The sequence below is a fragment of the Kogia breviceps genome, chromosome 12, assembly GCF_026419965.1.
Source record: "Kogia breviceps isolate mKogBre1 chromosome 12, mKogBre1 haplotype 1, whole genome shotgun sequence".
Classification (NCBI taxonomy): Eukaryota; Metazoa; Chordata; class Mammalia; order Artiodactyla; family Physeteridae; genus Kogia; species Kogia breviceps.
In genome coordinates, this window is record NC_081321.1 from 76957387 (window position 1) to 76981895 (window position 24509).

Sequence of the window (24509 nt, forward strand, 5' to 3'; positions counted from 1 at the left end):
AAGGATACAATGATGGTATAGCAATGTCATATGTAGTGTTGGTTGTGGGACATGTAAAATAGACAACTCTTTCTGTGATGGGGGATGTAGGGCAGGAAGGGGGAAAAGGATTTCATGGAAGGGTAGCATTTGACTCTTGAAAGATGAGTGGTATTTGAACAAAGTGGGGATGGCATTCCATACTGAGGAGCAAGTGGCTCAGTTGAGAGAAGTTGATCCTTGGTTTTAGCCAAGATATATTCAGAATTTTTTTTTAACCATACTGAGCTACATTTACATTTTTTCTTTATATGTAAAAGAACATAATTTCTCTGAACATAGAGGGACCTTTCACAAACTTTAAAAAAAGTAGTTATGGCTCTTGAATTTGCAGGTATTCTAAAGGTGGAAAATATGCTTTGAAATGTTGCATTTTCATTAAGAAAAGTTGATTTTGAACAGTTTATTTTCTATTTCATTACTTAAACACTCGCCCTTTATGAACTATGCACCCCAGTCACACTAAAGTTTTTATTTTATTATTTATTTATTTATTATTTTTTTAATTTTTATTTTTTAAGAGGTTGGGGGTAGGAGTTTATTAATTTATTTATGTATTTTTGCTGTGTTGGGTCTTCGTTTCTGAGCGAGGGCTTTCTCTAGTTGTGGCAAGCAGGGGCCACTCACTATCGCGACCTCTCTTGTTGCGGAGCACAGGCTCCAGATGCACAGGCTTAGTAGTTGTGGCTCACAGGCCTAGTTGCTCTGCGGCATGTGGGATCCTCCCAGACCAGGGCTCGAACCCGTGTCCCCTGCATTAGTAGGGAGATTCTCAACCACTGCGCCACCAAGGAAGCCCTTCTTTCTTTCTTTCTTTCTTTCTTTATTTGGTTGAGCCACGCGGCTTGCGGGATCTTAGTTCCCCAAGCAGGGATTGAACCCAGACCCCGGCAGTGAAAGTGCTGAGTCCTAACCACTAGACCACCAGGGAATTCCCAACACTAAAGTTTTTAGAATACTCAGAAACTTTATGTTCTTTCTTTCCTCTGGTTCTGGCACTTTTTATTCCCTCTGCAAGGAACACTGTACTCATCCCCTAACAACTCCAGCTTACTCCATCATCCCTCAGAACACCTTAAACATCATCTCCACTGGAAAAGCATTCTTGAACCTGTACACTCCTGTTTTGTAATCTGTCCATGTGTCCCTTTTACTCCCAATGCTTATTACCCTTCCCAGCAGGACTTATCTTTATATTGGAATTGTTTATTTACTTGTCTCTCTCTCACCAGACTTGCACCCTTTTTGAGTTCAGGGATTGGATCTTAACTTGTTGAATCCCTAGCTCCATGAACAGCCCTGTTTCATAGTGAATACAGTAAATAGTGGTTGAATGAGTAAAACTAGCTTTACATTGGTGTGAGGACATATGCTCAAATTAACTAAATCCATTTTACTGTTTGGGATTTTTGCAGATGGAGCCTTATATTGTGTTTGTCATAAAACTACGTATTCTTCTCTTCCAGATGACTATAATTGGTATGTATTGAAATCCAATTTAAAAAAGAAATAAGTTCATTAGCTCTATCTGAAATGATTTAATTTTATTTTTTGTTTTGGTATTTTCTGCTTTCTTTTCTGATTATTCTTTCTTTAATTTTGTTTTTAAAAATTATTTCAGTGATCTTATTTACCCAGTGTCTGGGCTTATAAATGGTTTAAATAAAAATCATTATCATTGTGTTTCAGTGAATACTTCATTTGTTGTAAGACAGACTTGCTGATAGAAGTGCTGTCTTTTCTTCCTGAAGCATTCTTTAGCTTTTAGGAAAAGCTAAATACTTTTTATAGTTTTCTCTTAGGGTTCGTATCTATTAGCTTAAGCAGTTATTTATCTTATCTTTTGTTAACATTGAATAATAATGTTAACATTGAATAATCCTAAATTACAAATATTTAATTCAACCACAATTTATTTGGTACTTATTCTAGTCAGTATGCTAAGAACTAGGAATAACATATGAATGAAATATTGTCCTTTATCTGTATAGCAGTGTCTTATGTGCAGAAACTACAACATGTTTTTGTTGTGGTAGTTAAGCTGACATATTTTGTGGGTTGGTATGAGTTGTCCCCTGTAATATGGGTACCTGGTTTGCCAGTCCAGTGACATGATGGCATTTATTCTTCAGGGATTTGTGATTAACAAATTTTAGCTCTAATAAGCATTTTGCCTTGAATACAGTATAACTCTGTTTCTAAAACATTCTTTTTTTTTTAGCAAAGTAGAGCTTGCATTGACGTCTGATGGCAGGACAATAGTATGCTATCACCCTTCTGTGGACATTCCGTATGAACACACAAAAGTATGTATAAGAAAATCTCTTGTAATTTTTAATTTGTTGTTGGACTATTCACCCTTCTTTACAGTATCCAAAGAGAAGGGAATTGTTTGATTTTCTTTATTTGGTTTAGATCTTTTGGCTTTTTTATTTTACTGTTTTGATTTTTCTCTTATTTCTTTTCATCATTTTTCTCTAAAGGTATTTTTCAGTACACAAAGTGAAACATTTAAACACAATTACGGCATCAGTTTTCTGGTCTTAAATTTGGTAGATTTCTGACCAGGGATCAAACACACCTAGTATAAATTTTTTTTTTTTTTTTTTTTTTTTTTTTTTTTTTTTTTGGTGGTACGCGGGCCTCTCACTGCTGTGGCCTCTCCCGTTGCAGAGCACAGGCTCCGGACGCGCAGGCTCAGCGGCCATGGCTCATGGGCCCAGCTGCTCCGCGGCATGTGGGATCTTCCCGGACCCGGGCACGAACCCATGTCTCCTGCATTGGCAGGCTGATTCTCAACCACTGCGCCACCAGGGAAGCCCTAGTATAAATTTTTAAAACACATTGTCTCATACTACTATATATTGCAATCTAATAAATTATGAAAAGTTTGTATTTTAGTGTACTGTTTCGTAACTTTTATATTGTGTTGGTTTTGGTAATCCTTTTAATGTTTGGTGAATTTCTTCTTTTTACAGTTTTTTTCTTTTGCTTTTTTAAAAAATATTTATTTATTTATTTTGGGCTGTGTTCAGTCTTCGTTGCTGCGCACGGGCTTTTCTCTAGTTGTGGTGAGTGGGGGCTACTCTTCGTTGTGGTGCGCAGGCTTCTCATGGCGGTGGCTTCTCTTGTTGCGGAGCATGGGCTCTAGGCGTGTGGGCTTCAGTAGTTGTGGCTTGTGGGCTCAGTAGTTGTGGCTTGTGGGCTCAGTAGTTGTGGCTCATGGGCTCTAGAGTGCAGGCTCAGTAGTTGTGGTGCACGGGCTTAGTTGCTCCGTGGCATGTGGGATCTTCCCGGACCAGGGCTCGAACCCGCGTCTCCTGCATTGGCAGGCAGATTCTCGATCACTGTACCACCAGGGAAGCCCCTGGTTATTTTCTTCTAATGGACCAACATGGGCATATATTTTAAGTGGCCTAGTTTAATTTTTTCCATATTTCTTCAAAAGCCAGGCACTAGATAAAGGAGGTTTTGTTTTTATTTTTAATATAATTTAACTTGACCCAAGTCTTTTTATTGTTTTATATATGAATAGCTTCCTCATTTCTTTAAGCCCTCTTCTACTATATTTCGTAATGTTTGATTTGCTTTTTGAGGAGAAAATAATTCGTCACATGATGCATCTAGTGATACCTATTTTTAAAAATCATCATTAGGGCCAGAGTACCGTCGGTTTGACAAAACAAATTAATGTTATTTTACTAGTCTGTATTCCCTTTTTAAAACCTCACCATTTTGTCTGCCTGCTTTGTAGTCTAGCTAGATACCGTAGGCAATATTCCAGTATTCCTTTTTTGTTTCATTTCTTTGGACAGTGTGTAGAAAATAGGAGTAAGTCACTGACTTTTGGCCTGTAAACCTCTAGCTCATACTATATTGTGCCTTCTTACATTGTTATTTTTTGTTATATTTCTGGTTACGTGCTTTATCCTTGTTTTAGCAGTTTATACCAGGAAGCCCAGGACTGTGTGGTCATTTCTCAGTATCCAAACTCTCATCCCCATGTGGCTCTTTGCATCCCTGAATCTGATGCTTTTCCTATCCTTCCCAACTCTCAAAACTTTTCCGCCGTACTTTTAGAACTTACTATCATCATTAAAATCTCTCATAACCTTAACTTCTTCCAGAATGTTGCCTTCACCTTCTGACTAACAGAAACTTGGCTGTACCCTGGTGTCATTGCTTCCCTAGCACTCTTAAGTAGTTGTGCTTTTCTCTCCTAAACCCTTTTACTACTGAGCATAGAGACAGAATAGGTGTCCCTGTGGCTCTTCACTGTCGTATCCAGATCATCTTTCCTCCTCCATAACAATTTGTAGCTTTGTAGTTTGTATCATTAAACCGTACCATCTACTTTTTTCTTTTGCTGTTATCTGTCATCTGTCATCACGCAGTTCACTTCTCCTCACCCTAACATGCCCCATCCTTCCACTCTTCTTTGAAGATTTTAGATGTACTCTCACACTCTCCAACATTGTGTCCTAATTTTTTTTTATTTCAGTGTCCATGTAGATGAACTGTCTACTACCCCAGCCTCTTAACTTTTTGATCTTTTTTCCGCATGGGAGTGGAGCCCTCCACTCCTGTGGTTGTATCCTAGAGGGTTTTTTGTGTGTTTTTTTTGGCGGTACGCGGGCCTCTCACTGTTGTGGCCTCTCCCGTTGCGGAGCACAGGCTCCGGACGCGCAGGCTCAGCGGCCATGGCTCACGGGCCCAGCCGCTCCGCGGCATGTGGGATCTTCCCGGACCGGGGCACAAACTCATCCCCTGCATCGGCAGGCAGGCTCTCAACCATTACGCCACCAGGGAAGCCCCCTAGAGATGTTTTAATCACAAATAACTCCTCCTCCTTCCTCCCAATCTAGATTTTTAAGAATTCCACTAGCTTACTACCAACTCCCCCTAGTTTCCCAGCTTCAGGAATTATTCATCCCCTCATTAAGACCTGCATCAATTGATCGAACCACTTTTTCACAGTCCTTCATGTATCTTGTACATGCTCACTTCTTTCTTTACCCAGCATAGATTCCATGGTCATCATTATAATCACTCCCTTGCATAGATACCCGTCTCCCTGCCTCTTTTTCTGTTGAACTCCCTTTGTTGTATCAGTTGTCTCCTCTCCCATGTCCTCAGAATTCCTCTCTCTAGTCTAGGAGATCACTCCTGTCAGTTCACACTAATCACTCTACTGCCACCACACTGGCCTCCATGCTGTTCTTTAAGGTAAGTACTTAAGAAGCTCCTGCCTCCGGGCCTTTATAGTTACTGCTTCCTCTGCCTGGAATGCTTTTCCCCCAGAAATCCTCATAGTTTATTCCCTTTCCTTTAGATCTTTCCTTATTTGTTACCTAGAGACCTTCCTTGCCACTACATTTAAAATAGTAGCCCTGGGCTTCCCTGGTGGCACAGTGGTTGAGAGTCCACCTGCCGATGCAGGGGACACGGGTTCGTGCCCCAGTCCGGGAAGATCCCACATGCCGCGGAGCAGCTGGGCCCGTGAGCCATGGCCACTGAGCCTGTGTGTCCGGAGCCTGTGCTCCGCAACAGGAGAGGCCACAACAGTGAGAGGCCCGCGTACTGAAAAAAAAAAAAAAAAAAAAAAAAAATAGTACCCCTGCCCCTGGAATCCCTATTGTCCTTCACTTTGCTTTGCTTTTCTTAATAGCATTTATCATTTCTGGCGCACTGGATATTTTCTTGCTTTTCTGTCTGTCTCCCTCCTTTAAAATGTAAGCTTCATGAGGACAGGGCCTAGTCTCTTTTGTTCCCTGCTATATCCTCAGCAGCTGGAATAATACCTGTACTTGGTAGGTGCACAATAAATATTGTTGATTAAATAAATAAATTTGGCCCTCTCTCTTCATGCTTAAGGGTTTTCTGTTTTAAGGCTAAGAGATATTTACATGGAGAAGCATGGACATTTTTTGTTTCTAAAGTAATAAATTATAAATTGGATTTTATTTACAATAAGAAACATTCTCGAAAACGTTACTTTTAAAATATGTTCTTTTTGAATGCAGATTTACAAATTTCATGAAGATAGTACATAACATTAAATAACTGTATTTAAAGGTGACTTAAAATTTAGATTTGATTTTTTTCTTTTCTCAAGGAAGTAGCTGCAACTCTAGTGGGCCCTTTCATTCTCTAGGCCCTGGAAAGCATATTGCATACAGAGATCCTGGTTATAAGTAGAAATACCTACTGACACTGGCTTTAGGAAAGTTAAGATGATTTGTATCTTTGGTTTTCTGGTAATTTACATTTGAATCTAAAAGATGTTCATTATTTTCCATGGATCCAGGTAAAAAGATCTTTCTTTCTGTTTCGGCCAGGTATGTGTTTTATTAAAACTAAAAATATTTTTCTAGAATTTAGGATTTCTAGTTTAGGAAGATAAAGATTTTAAACCAGGGGCAAAAAATAATGATTTGGAAAAATAAAGTAAAAATGGAGGTACTCGAAATTCTTTTTAGTGGTTGATTTAGTGGAAAATTTCAAAAGTCAAATTTGAAAATTCTTAAGAAAAACAAGGGAAATTCAGGACGATAGTTCTGAATTATTTTTTAAAGTTGACATTCAGTTTTATTTTAGTTTTTACTTTTTACTGAAATATTCATGTACCCTTTCTTTGAAGTTTGATCAAGGAGATCAAATACAACCTAAAAATCAGTTCTGAGTCTGCAGAGGCTTTTGGTTTAGACTTCGAAGAAGACGTTAATTCCAATGTCTTTTATCTGTGTGCCTGGAAAAGAAATACAAAGAAGAGAGAATTTGTGATATATTAGAACTGAGCCTGTTGGGAATAGGAAGAGAGACAATGTACATTTATTAACACTTGAAAATAACTGTTTGATAATAGTTAAAACATTTGATCTTTAGCAACAAGTATAGTAACCTAAAAGAGAGAAAACTAGAGGCTCTAATCTAGCATTTGCTAGTATACCTCAGGGTCTGATAGTAACTTGCAAAGGCACAAATATTAATATTTCACTCTACATGTAAGAGATGATCATATAAAATTACTTAAAATGTCTAAGGAGCGCTTTTTCTTTAAATAAGTTTATATCACTGTTTTCCTGTTTGAGGCCTTAAAAGAAATGTTAACAGCTACCTACCATGATTGAACTCAAAGAGTACAAGGGACAGCTCAGCGTGTATTATTTCACTTAATTCTCATCAAACCCTTATTAGGTAGATAATTACTCCTTAGATTTTACGAAAGGGAGATTAAGAGCTTAAATAACTATTCCAAGATCACAGAGATAGTAGTTATTGCCCAAAGCCCAATTCTTAACCTCTTCATTATACTTTCTCCTTATTCCCTCCCACACTAAGGAAGTGGTTCCTTATTTCTACTTAAATCAAATTGTTACACTTAAATCTAACTTTGAAAACTTTTCATAATCTGATTTCTCGAGATCCCTTTTTTAGGATCACCTGCTTATTGTATGTTTTTAAGTACTTTGCTTTATTTATAATGTTTGTTATTCCTTCTAGAATTCATTCTGCACTCTGTGACAAGGTTCTGACTTGGCTCCCGTTCTATTTCTCACTAATATCTTTGTTAATTTGCATCTCTGTAGTACTTAGTCAGTTGTGCCACCATCATGTACTTATCTATTGCCTTTTAAAGAGGTTTTATTTTTTCATGTACATAAACTAAATAAATATGAGTCTATGCTGTAACATTCGGTACAGTGGTAGAATGTAGCAGTTGTCATTAATAGTGTGTGAATGTAAAGAAGACATCTGTTTGAATTGTTTCCTTTTTGATGGTAAATTCAGGTTTTTATTGTGTTGTAATACATATCTATGGTATTTGTAAAGCAAGGCAATGTTACAATCTTGTGTTACATATGTTATCACTTAATATTTAAAATATCGGTAGCTTGACTTTCCAAGACACTGATTTTTAAGGGCTTTAGTCAGCCAGTGTTGCTGATGGGCATATGTTATATCACTCATGTGTTGGGAGGAGATGAGTTTTTTTAAGTAATTAATGTCTTTGGGGGAAAAAACTACTCGAATTACCATAAAGCATCATTTGATGGCATTTCAGGCACCTAAAATGAAAACATTGAAAAATTTCCTGCTTCTTTTGGATATAAGAAATGTCATTTTCTATTAAAGGTTTTTCATTGTATCTCACTTTAATGGTATGCAAGGTAGAGACTAAACTTTTAAGTTAAAAAATAATAATGGGCACAATTTATAGTTTTGAGAAATAGAAACTAAAGTAGTAAGTACTTTATTATTGGGGGAAAATAACTTTAGATAAGAACTTTATTATTGGAAAGGAAACCCAAAACTTGACATGAGAAGAAATATATTTCTGGGGAATTCCCTGGCGATCCAGTGGTTAGGACTCTATGCTTCCACTGCAGGGGGCACGGGTTCGATCCCTGGTCAGGGAACTAAGATCCTGCATGGTGTGGCCAAAAAAAAATTCTGATTCTTTAATGAATAGTGCAGCTAAGTGAAACTGTTCTGATGACTTATTTACCCACCTTTAGGTACGATAATGAAGTACTCAGTGTGGTAATTATTTTACTGTAAACTCAGTCAGATGCTGGCTAACATTCCTACATTTTGATGTTGTTCATTGCTGATTATTTTGCAGCCTATCCCTCGGCCAGATCCTGTGCAGAATAATGAAGAAACACATGATCTAGTGCTGAAAACCAGATTAGAAGCAAAAGGTGAACACTTAGAGCAAGGACCCATGATAGAACAACTTAGCAAAATGTTCTTTACTACTAAGCACCGTTGGTATCCTCATGGACAGTAAGTTCTATTTTCTTCTCTTCTTCAACTCTCACTGAACACTAAAGAAATACATAACTTTCCTTCTATTAACAAACTTCTGAGGTTGTACTTTGCATGAAGGAATTAACACCCAGTATGATCACCTATTAAATTGTATTTTTAAATCTACATATATAGAGTAGCTAAAATGAAATAGTACTTCTTTTCCTTTATTTTAGTGGGGGAGTTTAACCAAAGCTTTCAGGGACTTTTGCAAGAGTTCTTGAAAATTTTTCTATTCCGTGGTGTAGTCATTTTATGTATTATTTTTATTCATCTCCTTGATGAATATTTGATCTTGTCCTCAGCCTTCTATCCATTTATTTAACAGATTTTGAGTTTTTGCAGAAAAATTTGGGAAAGCAAATGATTGGGCAGTATGTATATTTCTCAGTTCCTTTAGGAACTACAGTTGCCCCTCTGTTTCCCAGTACTCACGTTTTATTGCGTTGATTATTACCTCGTATCTAATTCTGGCTTTAATTTGTTTACTTCTTTTGATTCTTATTTCTTTCATAGCTATCTTATTCCCTACTAAACTAAGAAACTAAAACTAAGAAGTGGCTTTTTAAAATTGTTTGTTTGAGCAAACTTTGTTTTTATTCACTTGTTTTATTCACTTTGCATTTATTCACCCAGTAACTAGCCCTGGGCTGGCACATTTATGGCAGGACATGCTTATGGAGTTAATGAATATGCAATCATTGAGCTGCTTGAAGTGATGGGTGATCAAAAACACAATCGTTGTTTGTAAGTTGTTTATAGTCAAGGAAGGAAGATAGTAGAGTAAATAAACAAATCAAGAGATTGACCTTTGAAGGATGGTTAGGAGTTAGCCATGCAGAATGGGGAAAAGGCTTCACAGGCTGAGAACAGTATGTCATAGAGTAAGCTGGGGAAACTGCAAGTAGTTCAGCTTGGATGGGACCCAGAATATGAGGAGGGAATGTAAGAAGGGTCTTATGAAGGATTTTGTGTCATGCTGAGGAGTTTAGGTTTTATTTTCATTGCCAGATTCTAAGAATCAAACTGACATCCCCAAAGTTTATGCATTAGGAAATCCTTAAGTAGGTTCTGTATTTGGGATAAGGTGATACATGGAAAGATTGGAGTCCGAGGGACTTGCTATGAAACTGTTAACAACAGTCCAGGTGAAATTTGTTGAAGATCTACATGAAAGGACCAGCAACGGGAACAGAAAGGGGGAAGGTTAAAGAGAGGACTATGTTTAAGAACTTTAGTTAACAGCAGTAGTTCACCGGACTTGATGTGGGTAGGGAGAGATAAGGAAGAGGTAGGAGACCTCTCGAGTTTCTGACAGAAGTGTTCAGGTGGATGACGGTGCCACTCATACAAGCGGGGAAACAGTAGAGAGTGAGGAAGATGGACCTGTTGTTGGTTATGTTGAGTCTGAAGACTCTGGATCATCTGGGTGGGGAGCAGTTCTGAAAGCAGGTGCATGTATGGACCTGGAGCTTGGTTTACTTTTTTAGTTTCTCTTTAGAAGGTACTTTCCCTTATCTGTAGTTACAATAGAGATTCCTCAGGGCTCTGCCTTATACTCCATGTCTTGCTAAAATTTGTTCTGAGAGCTTCAATTACATTCATTATATAGATGATATGCAACCTGCTCCATTGTACATTTTTTAATTTCCTCAGCCTTATTCCCAACGTCATTGTTCTTAGATTACTAACTAGATAACTGTCCAAAGTTTTAAATTCATTATAACAAAACACAGCTCTTCTTTTCCTGTCTTAAAAAAGCCCCTCCCTTAATAATCTTTCTGTAATAAAAGTGATATTTCTGTATCAGTTTCCCAGGGAAAAAATCTGTGATTTTTTTGGACCATTGTAGTGCCTTTTTAAAAAAAATTAGTTATTTTATGTATTTATTTTTGTCTGTGTTGGGTCTTCATTGCTGCATGTGGGCTTTCTCTAGTTGCGGCAAGCGGGAGTGGGCTTCTCATTGTGGTGGTTTCTCTTGTTGTGGAGCACGGGCTCTCGGTGTGTGGGCTCAGTAGTTGTGGCATATGGGCTCTAGAGCACAGGCTCAGTAGTTGTGGCGCACGGGCTTAGTTGCTCCGCGGCATGTGGAATCTTCCTGGACCAGGGCTCGAACCAGTGACCCCTGCGTTGGCAGGCAGATTCTTAACCACTGTGCCACCAGGGAAGTCCCCTGTAGTGCCTTTTTTTTCTTTTTAAGGTAAAACAGTATTTGTTTTTATTTATTTGTTGAAGTACAGTCAACCTGCAATGTTACATTATTAGTGTACAACATAGTGATTGAATATTTTTATAGATTATACTCCATTTAAAGTTAACAGAAAATAATGGCTATATTTTGCTGTGTTGTGCAATATATCCTTTTTGTTTATTTATTTTATACATAGCAGTTTGTGTTTCTTAATCCCATACTTCTATCTTGCCCCGTCCCCTTTCCTCTCCCCACTGGTAACCACTAGTTTGTTTGCTATATATGTGAGTCTTCTGTTTCTGTTTTGTTATATACATTTGTTTGTTTTGCTTTTTAGATTTCACATGTAAGTGATAACATAGAGTATTTGTCTTTCCTGTCTGACTTGTTTCACTAAACTTAATACTGGGAATCCCCTGGTGGTCCAGTGGTTAGGACTTCACACTTTCACTGCTGAGGGCATAGGTTCAATCCCTGGTCAGGAACTAAGATCCTGCAAGCCACACACACTGTGTGGCCAAAAATAAATAGATAAATAAAACTAAAGTTTTTAAAAAATATATAATACTATCTAGGTCCATCTGTGCTGCTGCAAATGGCAGAATTTCGTTCTTTTTTATGGCTGAGTAATATTCCATTGTATGTATTTATCACATCTTTTTAATCCATTCATCTCTTGACCACCACAGTGTCTTTCAATCTCTGCATCTGTTTTATGTCCCCTTCCTTGGTTTTTCTTTCTTATTTAGTATCCACTTTGTTTATGCATGCAGTCTGGGTTTTTCCCTCTTTGTAATTGTAAGTTAGGTTATGGGAAAACAAATTAGCAAGCCATTATATAGCCCCGTATCTAAATCACTGCTGTATTCTAAGATTTCTTCCATGATTCATAATATTGTTCATGTTTATCTTTTATTTCTGTCCCATTAGGTAGATACTTTAGTTCAAGCCCCACCTTGAAATTTTTCTATAATGGGTTTCAGTACCTGTTTCTTTCCTGCATGTTTCATATTGCTGCAGTTTTTTTGCCATCTTTTGCTCATAACCGAATCATTATGAAAATCCTCTGTAGATGTGTAACATGAAGGGGGCAAGACTGAAGGCAAGAAGACCATTGGGGAGTCTTAAAAGCAAACATATTATCTCCAGACATTTTTGTCTAGTACCTCATCGATGTTTAATCTTATTACTAATTTAATCTTATTACTGCTAATTAGCTTTGACTGCTAATTAATTTAATCTCTATGATATGTCTTGTCCCATCAGGATTTCTAGGCACTTTCAGTTATAAGCAGACTTTAATTAGACACAATTGATTATCCCAATGTCTCTTCTAATAAAGAGTTCAACAGGAAAACTCCAGATGCTAGCTTATGTATATAAAGAAAAGTTTAACCTGTAGGCATTATCCTTGTGATGCATCATCTTTCAAAATTTTAAATAAGCTAATGTGTGATTACCGATACTCAGCAAGTATTTATTTGGTATCTACATATATATTTTGGATTAATGTAAACCATTTTCAAATGTTGGTTTCTAGATGTTAGCACCTCTTAAACATCAGGCAGTATACAGAAGGATGTTTTACTAAATATTTCACAATTTTAAAGTTATAACAGAAGAATGGGACCCATTATGAATTTAATAATTAGAGATATATAACATCTTTTTAAACATTTTTTAAAATTTATTTTTGGTTGCATTGGGTCTTTCTTGCTGTATGTGGGCCTTCTCTAGTTGCGGCGAGCAGGGGCTACTCTTCGTTCCAGTGCACGGTCGGTCTTTTTATTGCGGTGGCTTCTCTTGTTGTGGAGCACGGGCTTTAGGTGCGTGGGCTTCAGTAGTTGTGGCACACGGGCTCAGTAGTTGTGGCTTGCGGGCTCCAGAGCGCAGGCTCAGTAGTTGTGGCACACGGGCTTAGTTGCTCTGCGGCGTGTGGAATCTTCCCAGACCAGGGCTTGAACCCATGTCCCCTGCATTGGCAGGTGGGTTCTTCACCACTGTGCCACCAGGGAAGCCCCCTATAACATCTTTTTAAATATGTTACTGAAAGGTATAAAATGCTTGTTTAAGAAATACTTTTAAACAATTCAGAAGTATTTAAAGTGTCAAAAATCTTTTTTATATCTACTAATGCCCTATTCCCCATAGATGAACACTGTTAAACTCTACCTATGTGAATAGCGCAACCTCATATTATACTCAATTTTGTGCTTTTTGAACTCCAGTAAAGTAGAACACTTTTCTGAGAGTACAAGTTTTTGTTAAAGAGGCCAGACTGACTCAAATCATCTTGTCTCTGCTACTTAATAGCTAGTTATTCAATCTTATTATCTATTAAAGGAAATAGAAATAATAATGCCTAATTCACTTGGTGGTTTTGAGATAAAATATAATCATTTAAGTTAAGCACCTGGCATACAGTATATGTACAGTAATAATGTGGTAATGATAATTATTAACATTGTCTCCTACTCATAGCGACATCTCAGTTCCCTGATCAGGGACTGAACCTGGACCATGGCAGTGAAAGTGCCAAATCCTAACCACTAGACCACCAGGGAACTCCCTGAAGCATCTTTTCTTAAATAGGCTCTTTTGAGGTATAATTTACATACTTCACATTTACCAGTTTTAAGTGTACAATTTCATGAGTTTTGACAAATGTTTTAAGTAAAGCATTCACCAGTTTAAGTACACAGTTCGATGCGTTTTAACAAATGTATACAGTTGTATAATTGTTACTGAAAATGGGGGTCCAGCTACTTGCCACTCAAAAGCCAATAAAGAGGCAAGGTTGGTGGGAAGGAAAGTTTGCTTTATTTTGGAGGCTGGCACCCAGGGTGGGGGTGGTTTACTGCTGCCTGTCCAGAGGCTGAGCCCCCCACTGACTATCAGTGGGCAAAAGCTTTTATAGACAGAGGGAGGGAGCTACATGCAGGAACAGCACAGTCAGCTCTGACAGTCATCTTGAAATTGGTTATCAGTGGTCTGGCCAGCATCATCTTGATTGTTTTAAGTACAGGGTCGGTTTGTTCCCATTTCTTTGAGGCCAGCTCTCAGAATTGTGGCAGCTTAGGTCATGGCCACAGTCTGGTCATCATGTAATTAACTTCTTCCTCCTGGTGGGGGTTTCAGTATCTATAAGACAGCTCACAGGATACGGCTCAGAATATTATCTACAGCCCTTGAAGAGGAACTATAAGGTCCTTGACTATGTTTAATGACTAAACTTGGCTTGTTGGGCTGTTAGTCTTGTTGGGCTGTTTTCCTTTGTTTCTGCATTTTCTCACTTCTCTGATTAAACTTATTCTTCGGCTAAAGTTTTTCCACAGACATAAGGCAGGCTGAGGACATGGGGGGCAAGGCCCATAGCATCCTGCTATGTTTCATAATCACTACTGCAATCATAATATAGACTGTTCTCATAACTCCAGAAAGTGCTTCCAATGCCCTTTTGCAGTCAGTTCCCTTCCTATAACCCTCACCCTGGGCAATTACTTCTCTGCTTTCTATCACTTTCTAGAATTTCATGGATTTCTAGAATTTCATGTTTTACCCTTTCTAGAATTTCATGTAAATGGAATTATACAGTACGTAACCTTTTGTGTCTGACTTATTTCACTATGTACAATGCTTTCAAGATTCATCCATGTTGTTGTGTATACCAGTAGTTTGTCCCTTTTTACTTCTGAGTAGTACTCCCTTGTATGGATAGACCACAGTTTATCTATTAACCAGTTGGACATTTGGGGTTCTTTCCAGTTTTTTGGCTGTAAATAAAACTGCATAAACATTCAAGTACAAGTCATTGTATGGACATGTTTTTATTTCTCTTAAGTAAATATCTAGGGGTAGGATTACTTGGTCATGTGATAAGGACATGTTTAAATTCATGAGCCACAGTTAAAGTGGCTGAACCATTTTATATTCCCACTTAGCAGTGTGAGAGTTCTAGTTGCTCTACATCCTTCCCAATACTTGGTATTATCAGTTTTTAAAATTTCAATCATTCTGTTGGGTTGAGTAGTAGTATTTCATTGCGGTTTTAATTTATGTTGCCTAATGAATTACTAATCATTTTGAGCATCTTTTCATGTGCTTATTGGCAATGCATACATTTGTTTTTTTGGTTTTTTTTTTGTTTGTTTCTTGGTTAAGTACCAGTACAAATCTTCTGACTATTTTTAAAAATTTTTTATTTATTTATTTTTGGCTGTGTTGGGTCTTCGTTTCTGTGCGAGGGCTCTCTCCAGCTGCTGTGAGCGGGGGCCACTCTTCATCGCGGTGCACGGGCCTCTCACTGTCGCAGCCTCTCTTGTTGCGGAGCACAAGCTCCAGACACACAGGCTCAGTAGTGTGACTCACGGGCCTAGTTGCTCCGCAGCATGTGGGACCTTCCCAGACCAGGGCTCGAACCCGTGTCCTCTGCATTGGCAGGCAGATTCTCAACCACTGCACCGCCAGGGAAGCCCTCTTTTGCCTATTTTTTAAAAAGCAGATTGGTTTTCTTATTAAGGTGTAAAACTTGTGGATCAAAGTCCTTTATGAGACAAATGTTTTGCAAGTATTTTCTCCCTGTCTGTGGCTTGCTTTTTCATGTCCTTAATAGTGTATTTTGAAGATCAGAAGTTTTTTAATTTTGGTAAAGTTCAGTTTACAAATTTTTCAGGCTTTTTGCATCCTACCTAAAAAATCTTTGCCGAGCCTAAGGTCACTAAGACTTTCTCCTATGTTTTCTTCCCAAAGTTTTATAATTTTAGTCTAACATTTAGGTCTATAACCCATTTAGAGTTAATTTCTATGTACGGTGTGAGGCATAGGTTGGGGATCTTTTTTTTTTGCATATGTATATCCAGTTGTCCCAATACCACTAGTTGAAAATATTATATTTCCCCATTAAATTGCCCTAACACCTTTATTGAAACCATATATGTGGGTCCTGGACTCTATTTTGTTCCATTAATATATGTTCGTCTTTGGAATACCACACAGTTTTGGCTATTATAACTAAAGTCTTGAAACCAGGTAGAGTAAGTCTTCTCATTTTGTTCTCTTTTAAAAAGTTGTCTCAGCAGTCATAGGTCTTTTGCATTTTCTTACAACTTTTAGAATCAGCTTATCCATTTCTGCAAAAAGCCTGCTGGGATTTTGAAGGAGATTACATTCAGTCTCCCGATCAATTTCAGGAGAATTGATGTCTTAACAGTATTGAATCGTCCCATTGATTAAAATAGTATATTTCTCCCTTATTTAGGTCTTTTAAAAAATAACACTTAACAGTGTTTTATAGTTTGCAGTGTATGAATATTGTACATTTTTTGTTAAATTTATTCCAAACATTTTGTATTCTTTTTTTTTTTTTTTTTTTTTACGGTACGCAGGCCTCTGACTGTTGTGGCCTCTCCCATTGCAGAGCACAGGCTCCAGATGCGCAGGCTCAGCAGCCATGGCTCACGGGCCCAGCCACTCCGTAGCATGTGGGATCTTCCCAGACCAGGGCATGAACCTGTGTCCCCTGCATTGGCAGGTGGACTCTCAACCACTGCGCCACCAGGGAAGCCCCATTTTGTATTCTTTATGCTATTGTAAATAGTATTTTTAATTTAAATTTTCAGTGGATTATTATTCATATGTAGAAATACAGTAGATTCTTGTATATTGACATTGTATCCTGTGATCTTGAGATAATTCTAGTAGCTTTTTATTTTTTTTCAAGTTTATTTTATTTTTTTTATACAGCAGGTTCTTATTAGTTACCTATTTTATACATATTAGTGTATATATGTCAATCGCAATCTCCCAGTTCATCCCACCCCCCCACCCGCCCCCACTTTCCCCTCTTGGTGTCCGTATGTTTGTTCTCCACATCTGTGTCTCTATTTCTGCCTTGCAGACTGGCTCATCTGTACCATTTTTCTAAATTCTACATATATACGATGTTTGTTTTTCTCTTTCTGACTCACTTCACCCTGTGTGACAGTCTCTAGATCCATCCACGTCTCTACAAGTGACCCAATTTCGTTCCTTTTTATGGCTGAGTAACATTCTGTTGTATATATGTACCACATCTTCTTTATCCATTCGTCTGTCAATGGGCATTTACGTTGCTTCTATGACCTGGCTATTGCAAATAGTGCTGCAGTGAACACTGGGGTGCATATGTCTTTTTGAATTATGGTTTTCTCTGGGTATATGCCCAGTAGTGGGATTGCTGGGTCATTGATAATTCTATTTTTAGTTTTTTAAGAAACCTCCATACTATTCTCCATAGTGGCTGTATCAATTTACATTCCCACCAACAGTGCAAGAGGGTTCCCTTTTCTCCACACCCTCTCCAGCATTTGTTGTTTGTAGATTTTCTGATGATGCCCATTCTAACTGGTGTGAGGTGATACCTCATTGTAGTTTTGATTTACATTTCTCTAGTAATTAGTGATGTTGAGTAACTTTTCATGTGCCTCTTGGCCATCTGTATGTCTTCCTTGGAGAAATGTCTATTTAGGTCTTCTGCCCATTTTTTTTTTTAAATTTATTTAGTTTGGCTGTGTTGGGTTTTTGTTGCTGCACGCAGGCTTTCTTTAGTTGAGGCGAGCGGGGAGTACTCTTCGTTGCAGTGGGTGGGCTTCTCACTGTAGTGGCTTCTCTTGTTGCAGAGCATGGGCTCTAGGTGTGAGGGCTGCAGTAGTTTTGGCACTTGGGCTCAGTAGTTGTGGCTTGTGGACTTTAGAGTGCAGGCTCAGTAGTTGTGGTGCACAGGCTTAGTTGCTCCGCAGCATGTGGGATCTTCCTGGACCAGGGCTCGAACCTGTGTCCCCTGCATTGGCAGGCAGATTCTTAACCACTTTGCCACTAGGGAAGCCCCTCCTGCCCATTTTTTGATTGGGTTTTTTGTTTTTTTTAATATTGAGCTGTATGAGCTGTTTATATATTTTGGAGATTAATCCTTTGTCCGTTGATTTGTTTGCAAATATTTTCTCCCATTCTGAGGGTTGTCTTTTCATCTTGTTTATAGTTTCCTTTGCTGTGCAAAAGCTTTTAGTTTCATTAGGTCCCATTTGTTTATTTTTCTTTTTATTTCCATTACTCTAGGAGGTGGGTCAGAAAAGATCTTGCTGTGATTTATGTCAAAGAGTGTTCTTCCTATGTTTTCCTCTAAGAGTTTTATAGTGTCTGGCCTTACATTTAGGTCTTTAATCCATTTTGAGTTTATTTTTGTGTATGGTGTTAGGGAGTGTTCTAATTTCATTCTTTCACATGTAGCTGTCCTGTTTTCCCAGCACCACTTATTGAAGAGACTGTCTTTTCTCCATTGTATATCCTTGCCTCCTTTGTCATAGATTAGTTGACCATAGGTGTGTGGGTTTATCTCTGGGCTTTCTATCCTGTTCCATTGATCTATATTTCTGTTTTTGTGCCAGTACCATATTGGCTTGATTACTGTAACTTTGTAGTTTAAAGTCTGGGAGCCTGATTCCTCCAGCTCTGTTTTTTTCCCTCAAGATTGCTTTGGCTTCTAGTAGCTTTTAAATATGTTCCTAGTAGTTTTCTGCATAGATAATCATGCCATCATTGAATAAAGACAATTTTATTTCTCCTTTTACAACCTGTATGCTTTTTATTTCTTTCTCTTGTCCTATTGCACTGCTTAGGACCTTTAGTACACTGTTGAGTATGTGTTGAGTGTGGACATCATTGCCCTTTTCCCAGTTTTAGTGGGTCTTTAAACATTAAGTATGGGCTTCTCTGCTGGCACAGTGGCTAAGAATCCACCTGCCAATGCAGGGGACATGGGTTTGAGCCCTAGCTCAGGAAGATCCCACATGCCACGGAGCAGCAGGCCCATTCACCACAACTACAGAGCCTGTGCTCTAGAGCCTGCAAGCCACAACTACTGAAGGCCATCTGCCTAGAGCCCGTGCCCTGCAACAAGAGAAGCCACCGCAATGAGAAGCCCGCACGCTGCGATGAAGAGTAGCCCCCACTCACCGCAACTAGAGAAAACCCGCACACAGCAACAAAGACCCAACGCAGCCAAAAATAAATTAATTAATTTAAAAAATCATCTAAATATTAAGTATGATGTTCAGTGTGGGTCTTTTTTTTAAAAAATAAATTTTATTTATTTTTGGCTGAGTTGGGTCTTCGTTGCTGCGTGCGGTCTTTCTCTAGTTGCGGTGAGCCGGGGCTAGTTACTCTTTGTTGCGGCGTGCGGGCTTCTCATTGTGGTAGCTTCTCTTGTTGCAGGGCACAGGCTCTAGGCACGCGGGCTTTAGTAGTTGTGGTGCATGGGCTTAGTTGCTCTGAGGCATGTGGGATCTTCCTGAACCAGGGATCAAACCCATGTCCTGGGCATTGGCAGGCAGATTCTCTACCACTGCGCCACCAGGGAAGCCAGTATGGGTCTTTTTGTAGCTGCCCTTTATCAGTTTGAGAAGGTCCCTCCTATTCCTAGTATGGAGAGTTTTTTTATCATGAATGGGTGTTGAATTTTGTTTGATGCTATTCGTGTATTTTTTAAGATGATCATATAATTTTTCTTGTTTAGTCTTTATATGATGGATTAAATTGAATGATTTTAAATGTGAACCAACCTTTCATTCCTTGGCTAAACCCCAGTTGATCATGATATATTATACTTTTAATGTATTGTTGGTTGTGATTTGTTAAAATTTTGGGTAGAATTTTTACATCTTTGTTTTTAGGGATATTGGTCCATGTTTTATAATATTTTCCCCTGGTTTTGGTATCAAGTTATGCTTGTATCTTAGAATGAGTTTAGAAGTATTCCCTCCCCTTCAGTTTTTTTGCAAGAGTATTTGTAGGATGGTTATTATTTCTTTCTTAATGTTAAAATTCACCAGTGAAGCTGTCTGGGTCTGGAGTTTTCTTTGTGGGAGGATTTTTAACTACAAATCCAATTACTGTAGTCAATAGCTAGGGCTATTCAGTTTATTTGTTTTGTCTTGAGGGAACTTCTGTAGTTTATATCAAGGTATTTGCCCATTTCATCTAAATTGTATATTTGTTCATATTTTCTCATTCTTTTAATATTTTTATAATCTGTAGTGAACTCACCTTCCTTATTCCTGGCATTGTTATTTTGATCTTTTTGAGAACCAGCTATTGATTTAATTGATTCTATTGTTTTTCTGTTTTTTATTTCATAAATTTTTTGCTCTCTGTTTTTTTATTCCTTCTGCTTATTCTGGGTTTAATTTGTTCTTTTTCCAGTTTCTTATGGCTTATTGTTTGGAAGTCCGTCTTCTTTAAGCATTTAATGCTATAAATTTCCCTTTCAGCCCTCTTTTAGCTACATCCCAGAAATTTTGATATGTTTTGTTTCTCATTCAGTTCAAACTATTTTCTAATTTCCCTGTGATTTCTTCTTTGACCCAAGAGTTATTTAGCAGTGAGTTAATTTCCAGATGTTTTGAATTTTTCCAATATCTTTTTTAAAAAATTTGTTTATTTACTTATTTATTTTGGCTGCACTGGGTCTTAGTTGCGGCATGCGGGATCTTTAGCTGCGGGATAGCAGTGTGTGGACTCTTAGTTGTGACATGCGGGCTACTTAGTTGCGACACGTGTGTGGGATCTAGTTCCCTGAGCAGGAATCGTAACTGGGTCCCCTGTATTGAGAGTGCAGGGTCTTACCCACTGGACCACCAGGGAAGTCCCTCCAATATCTTTCTGTTCCTGGTTTCTAGTTAAATTCTGTTGTGATCATGAAACATACTTCGTATGGTTTCAGTCTTTAAGTTAATTGAGATTTATTTAATGTCCCAGATTATTGTCTGCCTTAGTGAATGTGTATTTGAAAAGAAAGTGTATATTGTGCCATGGTTGGGGGTAGTTTTCTAAAAATATCAATTAGGTCTACTTGGCTGGTGGTAGTGTTCAAGTTTTCTACAGCCTTACTAATTTTCTGTTTATTTAATCAGTTATTATGAGAGGAATGTTGAAATCTGCAGCTGTAATCACAGATTTTTCTGTTTCTCCTCCCAGTTCTGTTTTGTCTTCATATATTTTGAAGCTCTGTTATTAGGTGTATATTTATTTATTATTGTTATATTCTCTTGATAACTCAACACCTTATCTTTATGAAGTGTTCTTTTTTATTTCCACTGATATTTCTTATTATGAAATCTAATTTGTCTAGTATTAATATAGCCTGTTCAGCCTTCTTTTGATTAGGGTTCGCATGATATATCTGTTTCTATTCTTTTACTTTTAACCTACATGTGTCTTTATATTTAGAGAGTTGTGTTTTTCTAACATGGTATACTACTTATTTATTTTAAAAATTTTAAAGTTTTTATTGGAATATAGTTGACTTACAATATTGTGTTCATTTCAGGTGTACAGCAGAGTGAATCAGTTATGTGCGTGTGTGTGTGTGTATCCTTTTCCAGATTTTTTTCCCATATAGGTTATTACAGAATATTGAGTAGAGTTCCCTGTGCTATACAGTAGGTCCTTGTTAATCTATTTTATATGTAGTAGTGTATATATATTAATCCCAATCTCCTGATTTATCACTCTCCCCCATGTGTCCCCTTTGATAACCATAAGTTTGATTTCGAGATCTGTGAGTCTGTTTCTCTTTTGTAAATAAGTTCATTTGTATCATTTTTAAAATTAAATTCTACATATAGATGTGCTATTATATGATATTCTTTCTCTGTCTGGCTTACTTCACTTAGCATGGTAATCTCTAGGTCCATCCATGTTGCTGCAAATGGCATTATTTCATTCTTTTTTATGGCTGAGTAAAATTCCATTGTATATATGTACCACATCTTCTTTATCCATTCCTCTTGTCGATGGACATTCAGGTGACTCCCATGTCTTGGCTATTGTAAATAGTGCTGCAGTGAACATTGGGGTGCATGTATCTTTTTGAATTATGTTTTTCCCCAGATACATGCCCAGGAGTGGGATTGCTAGATGATATGGTAGTTCTATTTTTAGTTTTTTAAGGAACCTCTGTACTGTTCTCCATAATGGTTGTACCATTTTACATTCCAAGAACAGTGGAGGAGTGTTCCCTTTTCTCCACACCCTCTCCAGCATTTATTGTTTGTAGATTTTTTGATGATGGCCATTCTGACCAGTGTGAGGTGATACCTTAGTGAAGTTTTGATTTACATTTCTCTAATAATTAGTGATGTTGAGCATCTTTTCATGTGCTTTTTGGCCATCTGTTTGTCTGTCTTTGGAGAAATGTCTATTTAGATCTTCTGTCCAATTTTTGATTGGGGTTTTTGTGTTTTGATATTGAACAGCATGAACTGTTTGTATATTTTAGAGATTAGTCCCTTGCTTGTTGCATCGTTTGCAAATATTTTCTCCCATTCTGTGGGTTGTCTTTTCATTTTGTTTATGGTTTCCTTTGTTGTGTAAAAATTTTTAAGTTTAAAGTGGGTCTTTTTTAATGAATAGAATATAGTTGGATTTTGCTTTTTTATCCAATGTGACTTCTCATTTCAGTGTCAAGTCATCTTAAGTGCTTTCTGTTTTGATTTTCAGGACTTTCACTCTTCCTCTGCCATTTGCTCTTAGCTCACTTTTTTCATGAAATTTAATTTGATTATAGTCACTTTGAATAGCTACTACCCCCTATTAGCATAACTATATGCAACTATATTAGATATTAGATTTCTGTTATTAGAGATCTGTTAATGTTATATTTGTGGATAATTTTTTGTTTTCATCATTTGCTCTTGATTATTCTGTCTTTATCAGGAATGCACCTTCTGTTTTGTAGTTTTCCAGAAGACCTCTAATACAATATCTTTAATACAATGTATGTGTGTTAAGTTACTGTCTGATGGAATATTATCTTACCTAATTATCTTCACAGCTTCTTGAAGGTGTTCAGTTTTTCTTTGAGACCATACTTTATGCTAGCCTTTGGGTTGGTCCACTGGTAAATTTCCCAGTGATTCTTGGAAGTTTTATTCCCAGAGTTCAGCTATCAAGTCATGTGGATTTATCTAATTTCCATTTTATCTAGGTAGTCACCTGTGGATTAAGATGTTCTTCATTATCAAATTCTGAATCAAGGTCAGCAGAGGCTTTATGATCCCAGGGTGTTGCCCAGCTCATCCAATCCCGAACCTACCTGCATTTAATTATTGGCCTCACCCAAGGTGGGGTGGACTGAGAGTATAGGTAGTATGACTATACAGAATTGATGCTGAAATAGTCTAGTAGGCAGTAAACACTGCAGATTACATTATCTCAAGTCTAGAGATCGAAGGTTAAACTTGTTACCACTAAATTTATGATTTGGATATTACTGTTTCCTAATCTTGGTGATCCTATTTGCTTTAGGTTGGCAATTCAAAGAGTCTTCTTAGATTTAGGCTTTATACTGAAACTGGATACTAGAACTGTTTGAATTTTTAGTGTGAGAAATTAGTGGTGAGGAAATCCAGGACATTGGGTTTGAGGTTAAATTGAACTTTTAGTTCCCTGCTCTCTGCCTTTGCCTGAATAACTGTTTTTATATTCAGTTGTGCAAAGGTTGATTTAAAAAAAAGCATATGTAACCATGAGGCTCCTGCTACTTCCTGTTTGATGATATTACAGGTGATGAAAACAAATTAAACTAGCTTAGCACTACATTATAATTTACCTGAAGTAATGGGGCTTTGAACATATTCTTTGAAAGGTGCTCCTTATGCAAATCAATTTTTGTGTACTCCTGTAGCAATTTGCATTAGATAGCTCCTCTGTAAATAGTTGCTGGGGACGTGATTCTGAGTTGTTTTGCCCTTCTCTGCAACCCCTGCGTTATCTCCTGTTGGCCTCTAGTGTTGCCAGTAATCAGGAACCAGGACGTATCAGTGCCCTCAGTTGCCAGCATCTGTGTACAAGCTCTTTTTCCTTTTTTCAGTCTTCCTCAATTGGCATGAAAAAAAATTAAAACGTCAGTGGAGCATTCCTTCCATTATAATTCTTTGCAGAATACATCATTTTAGCAATATGGCAGAGTTCCTAATGGTTTTGTTTGAGTTTTCCATTCTTTTTCCTCAATAATTCAACCTTAATAAGTTTGTTGAAGCTCTTTTTATGTACCCAAAGTTCATATACTATCTCGGTTTTTCTCTTGCTGATTCCATTTCATTTCCCTTATCTCTAAATTTTGGAGTTTCCCAAGGATCAGTCCTTGGTTCTCTTCTCTTTTCTGTCCCATTCCCTAAGACAGTGATCTCATCCTGTCTCATGGCTTTATATACCATCTGTATTGGCTCCCAAATCTATCTCTTCCTGTCCCTTCACCTCCAGACCTGTATATCCACGGGCCTACTTGTCTAATGGACATCCCTAACTTAATGTGTCTCTAACTGAGCTTTTTGTGGTCCCTCACAAACCAGCTTCTTTTGCAGCCTTCCCTGTCTCAGTTAATGCTGGTTCCATTGTTCTAGCTCCTTGGGCCAGAAATCTTGATGCCATT

The 24509-nt window shown here is 37.7% G+C and overlaps 1 protein-coding gene across 7 annotated transcripts in view; it reads left to right on the forward strand.

Moving 5' to 3' along the window:
• Window positions 1–24509, forward strand: part of MRPL42 (mitochondrial ribosomal protein L42) — a 33305-nt gene that overhangs the window by 5282 nt on the left and 3514 nt on the right. For all 7 annotated transcript variants that reach the window (XR_010835859.1, XR_010835858.1, XM_067009864.1 and 4 more), the window contains 3 exons: window positions 1455–1518; window positions 2261–2345; window positions 8666–8829. Coding sequence is in view for 5 of the 7 variants with exons in the window: in XM_067009864.1 (XP_066865965.1) it covers window positions 1455–1518; window positions 2261–2345; window positions 8666–8829 (313 nt within the window). In the remaining 2 variants the exon portion in view is untranslated. The remainder of the gene's footprint in view (window positions 1–1454; window positions 1519–2260; window positions 2346–8665; window positions 8830–24509) is intronic.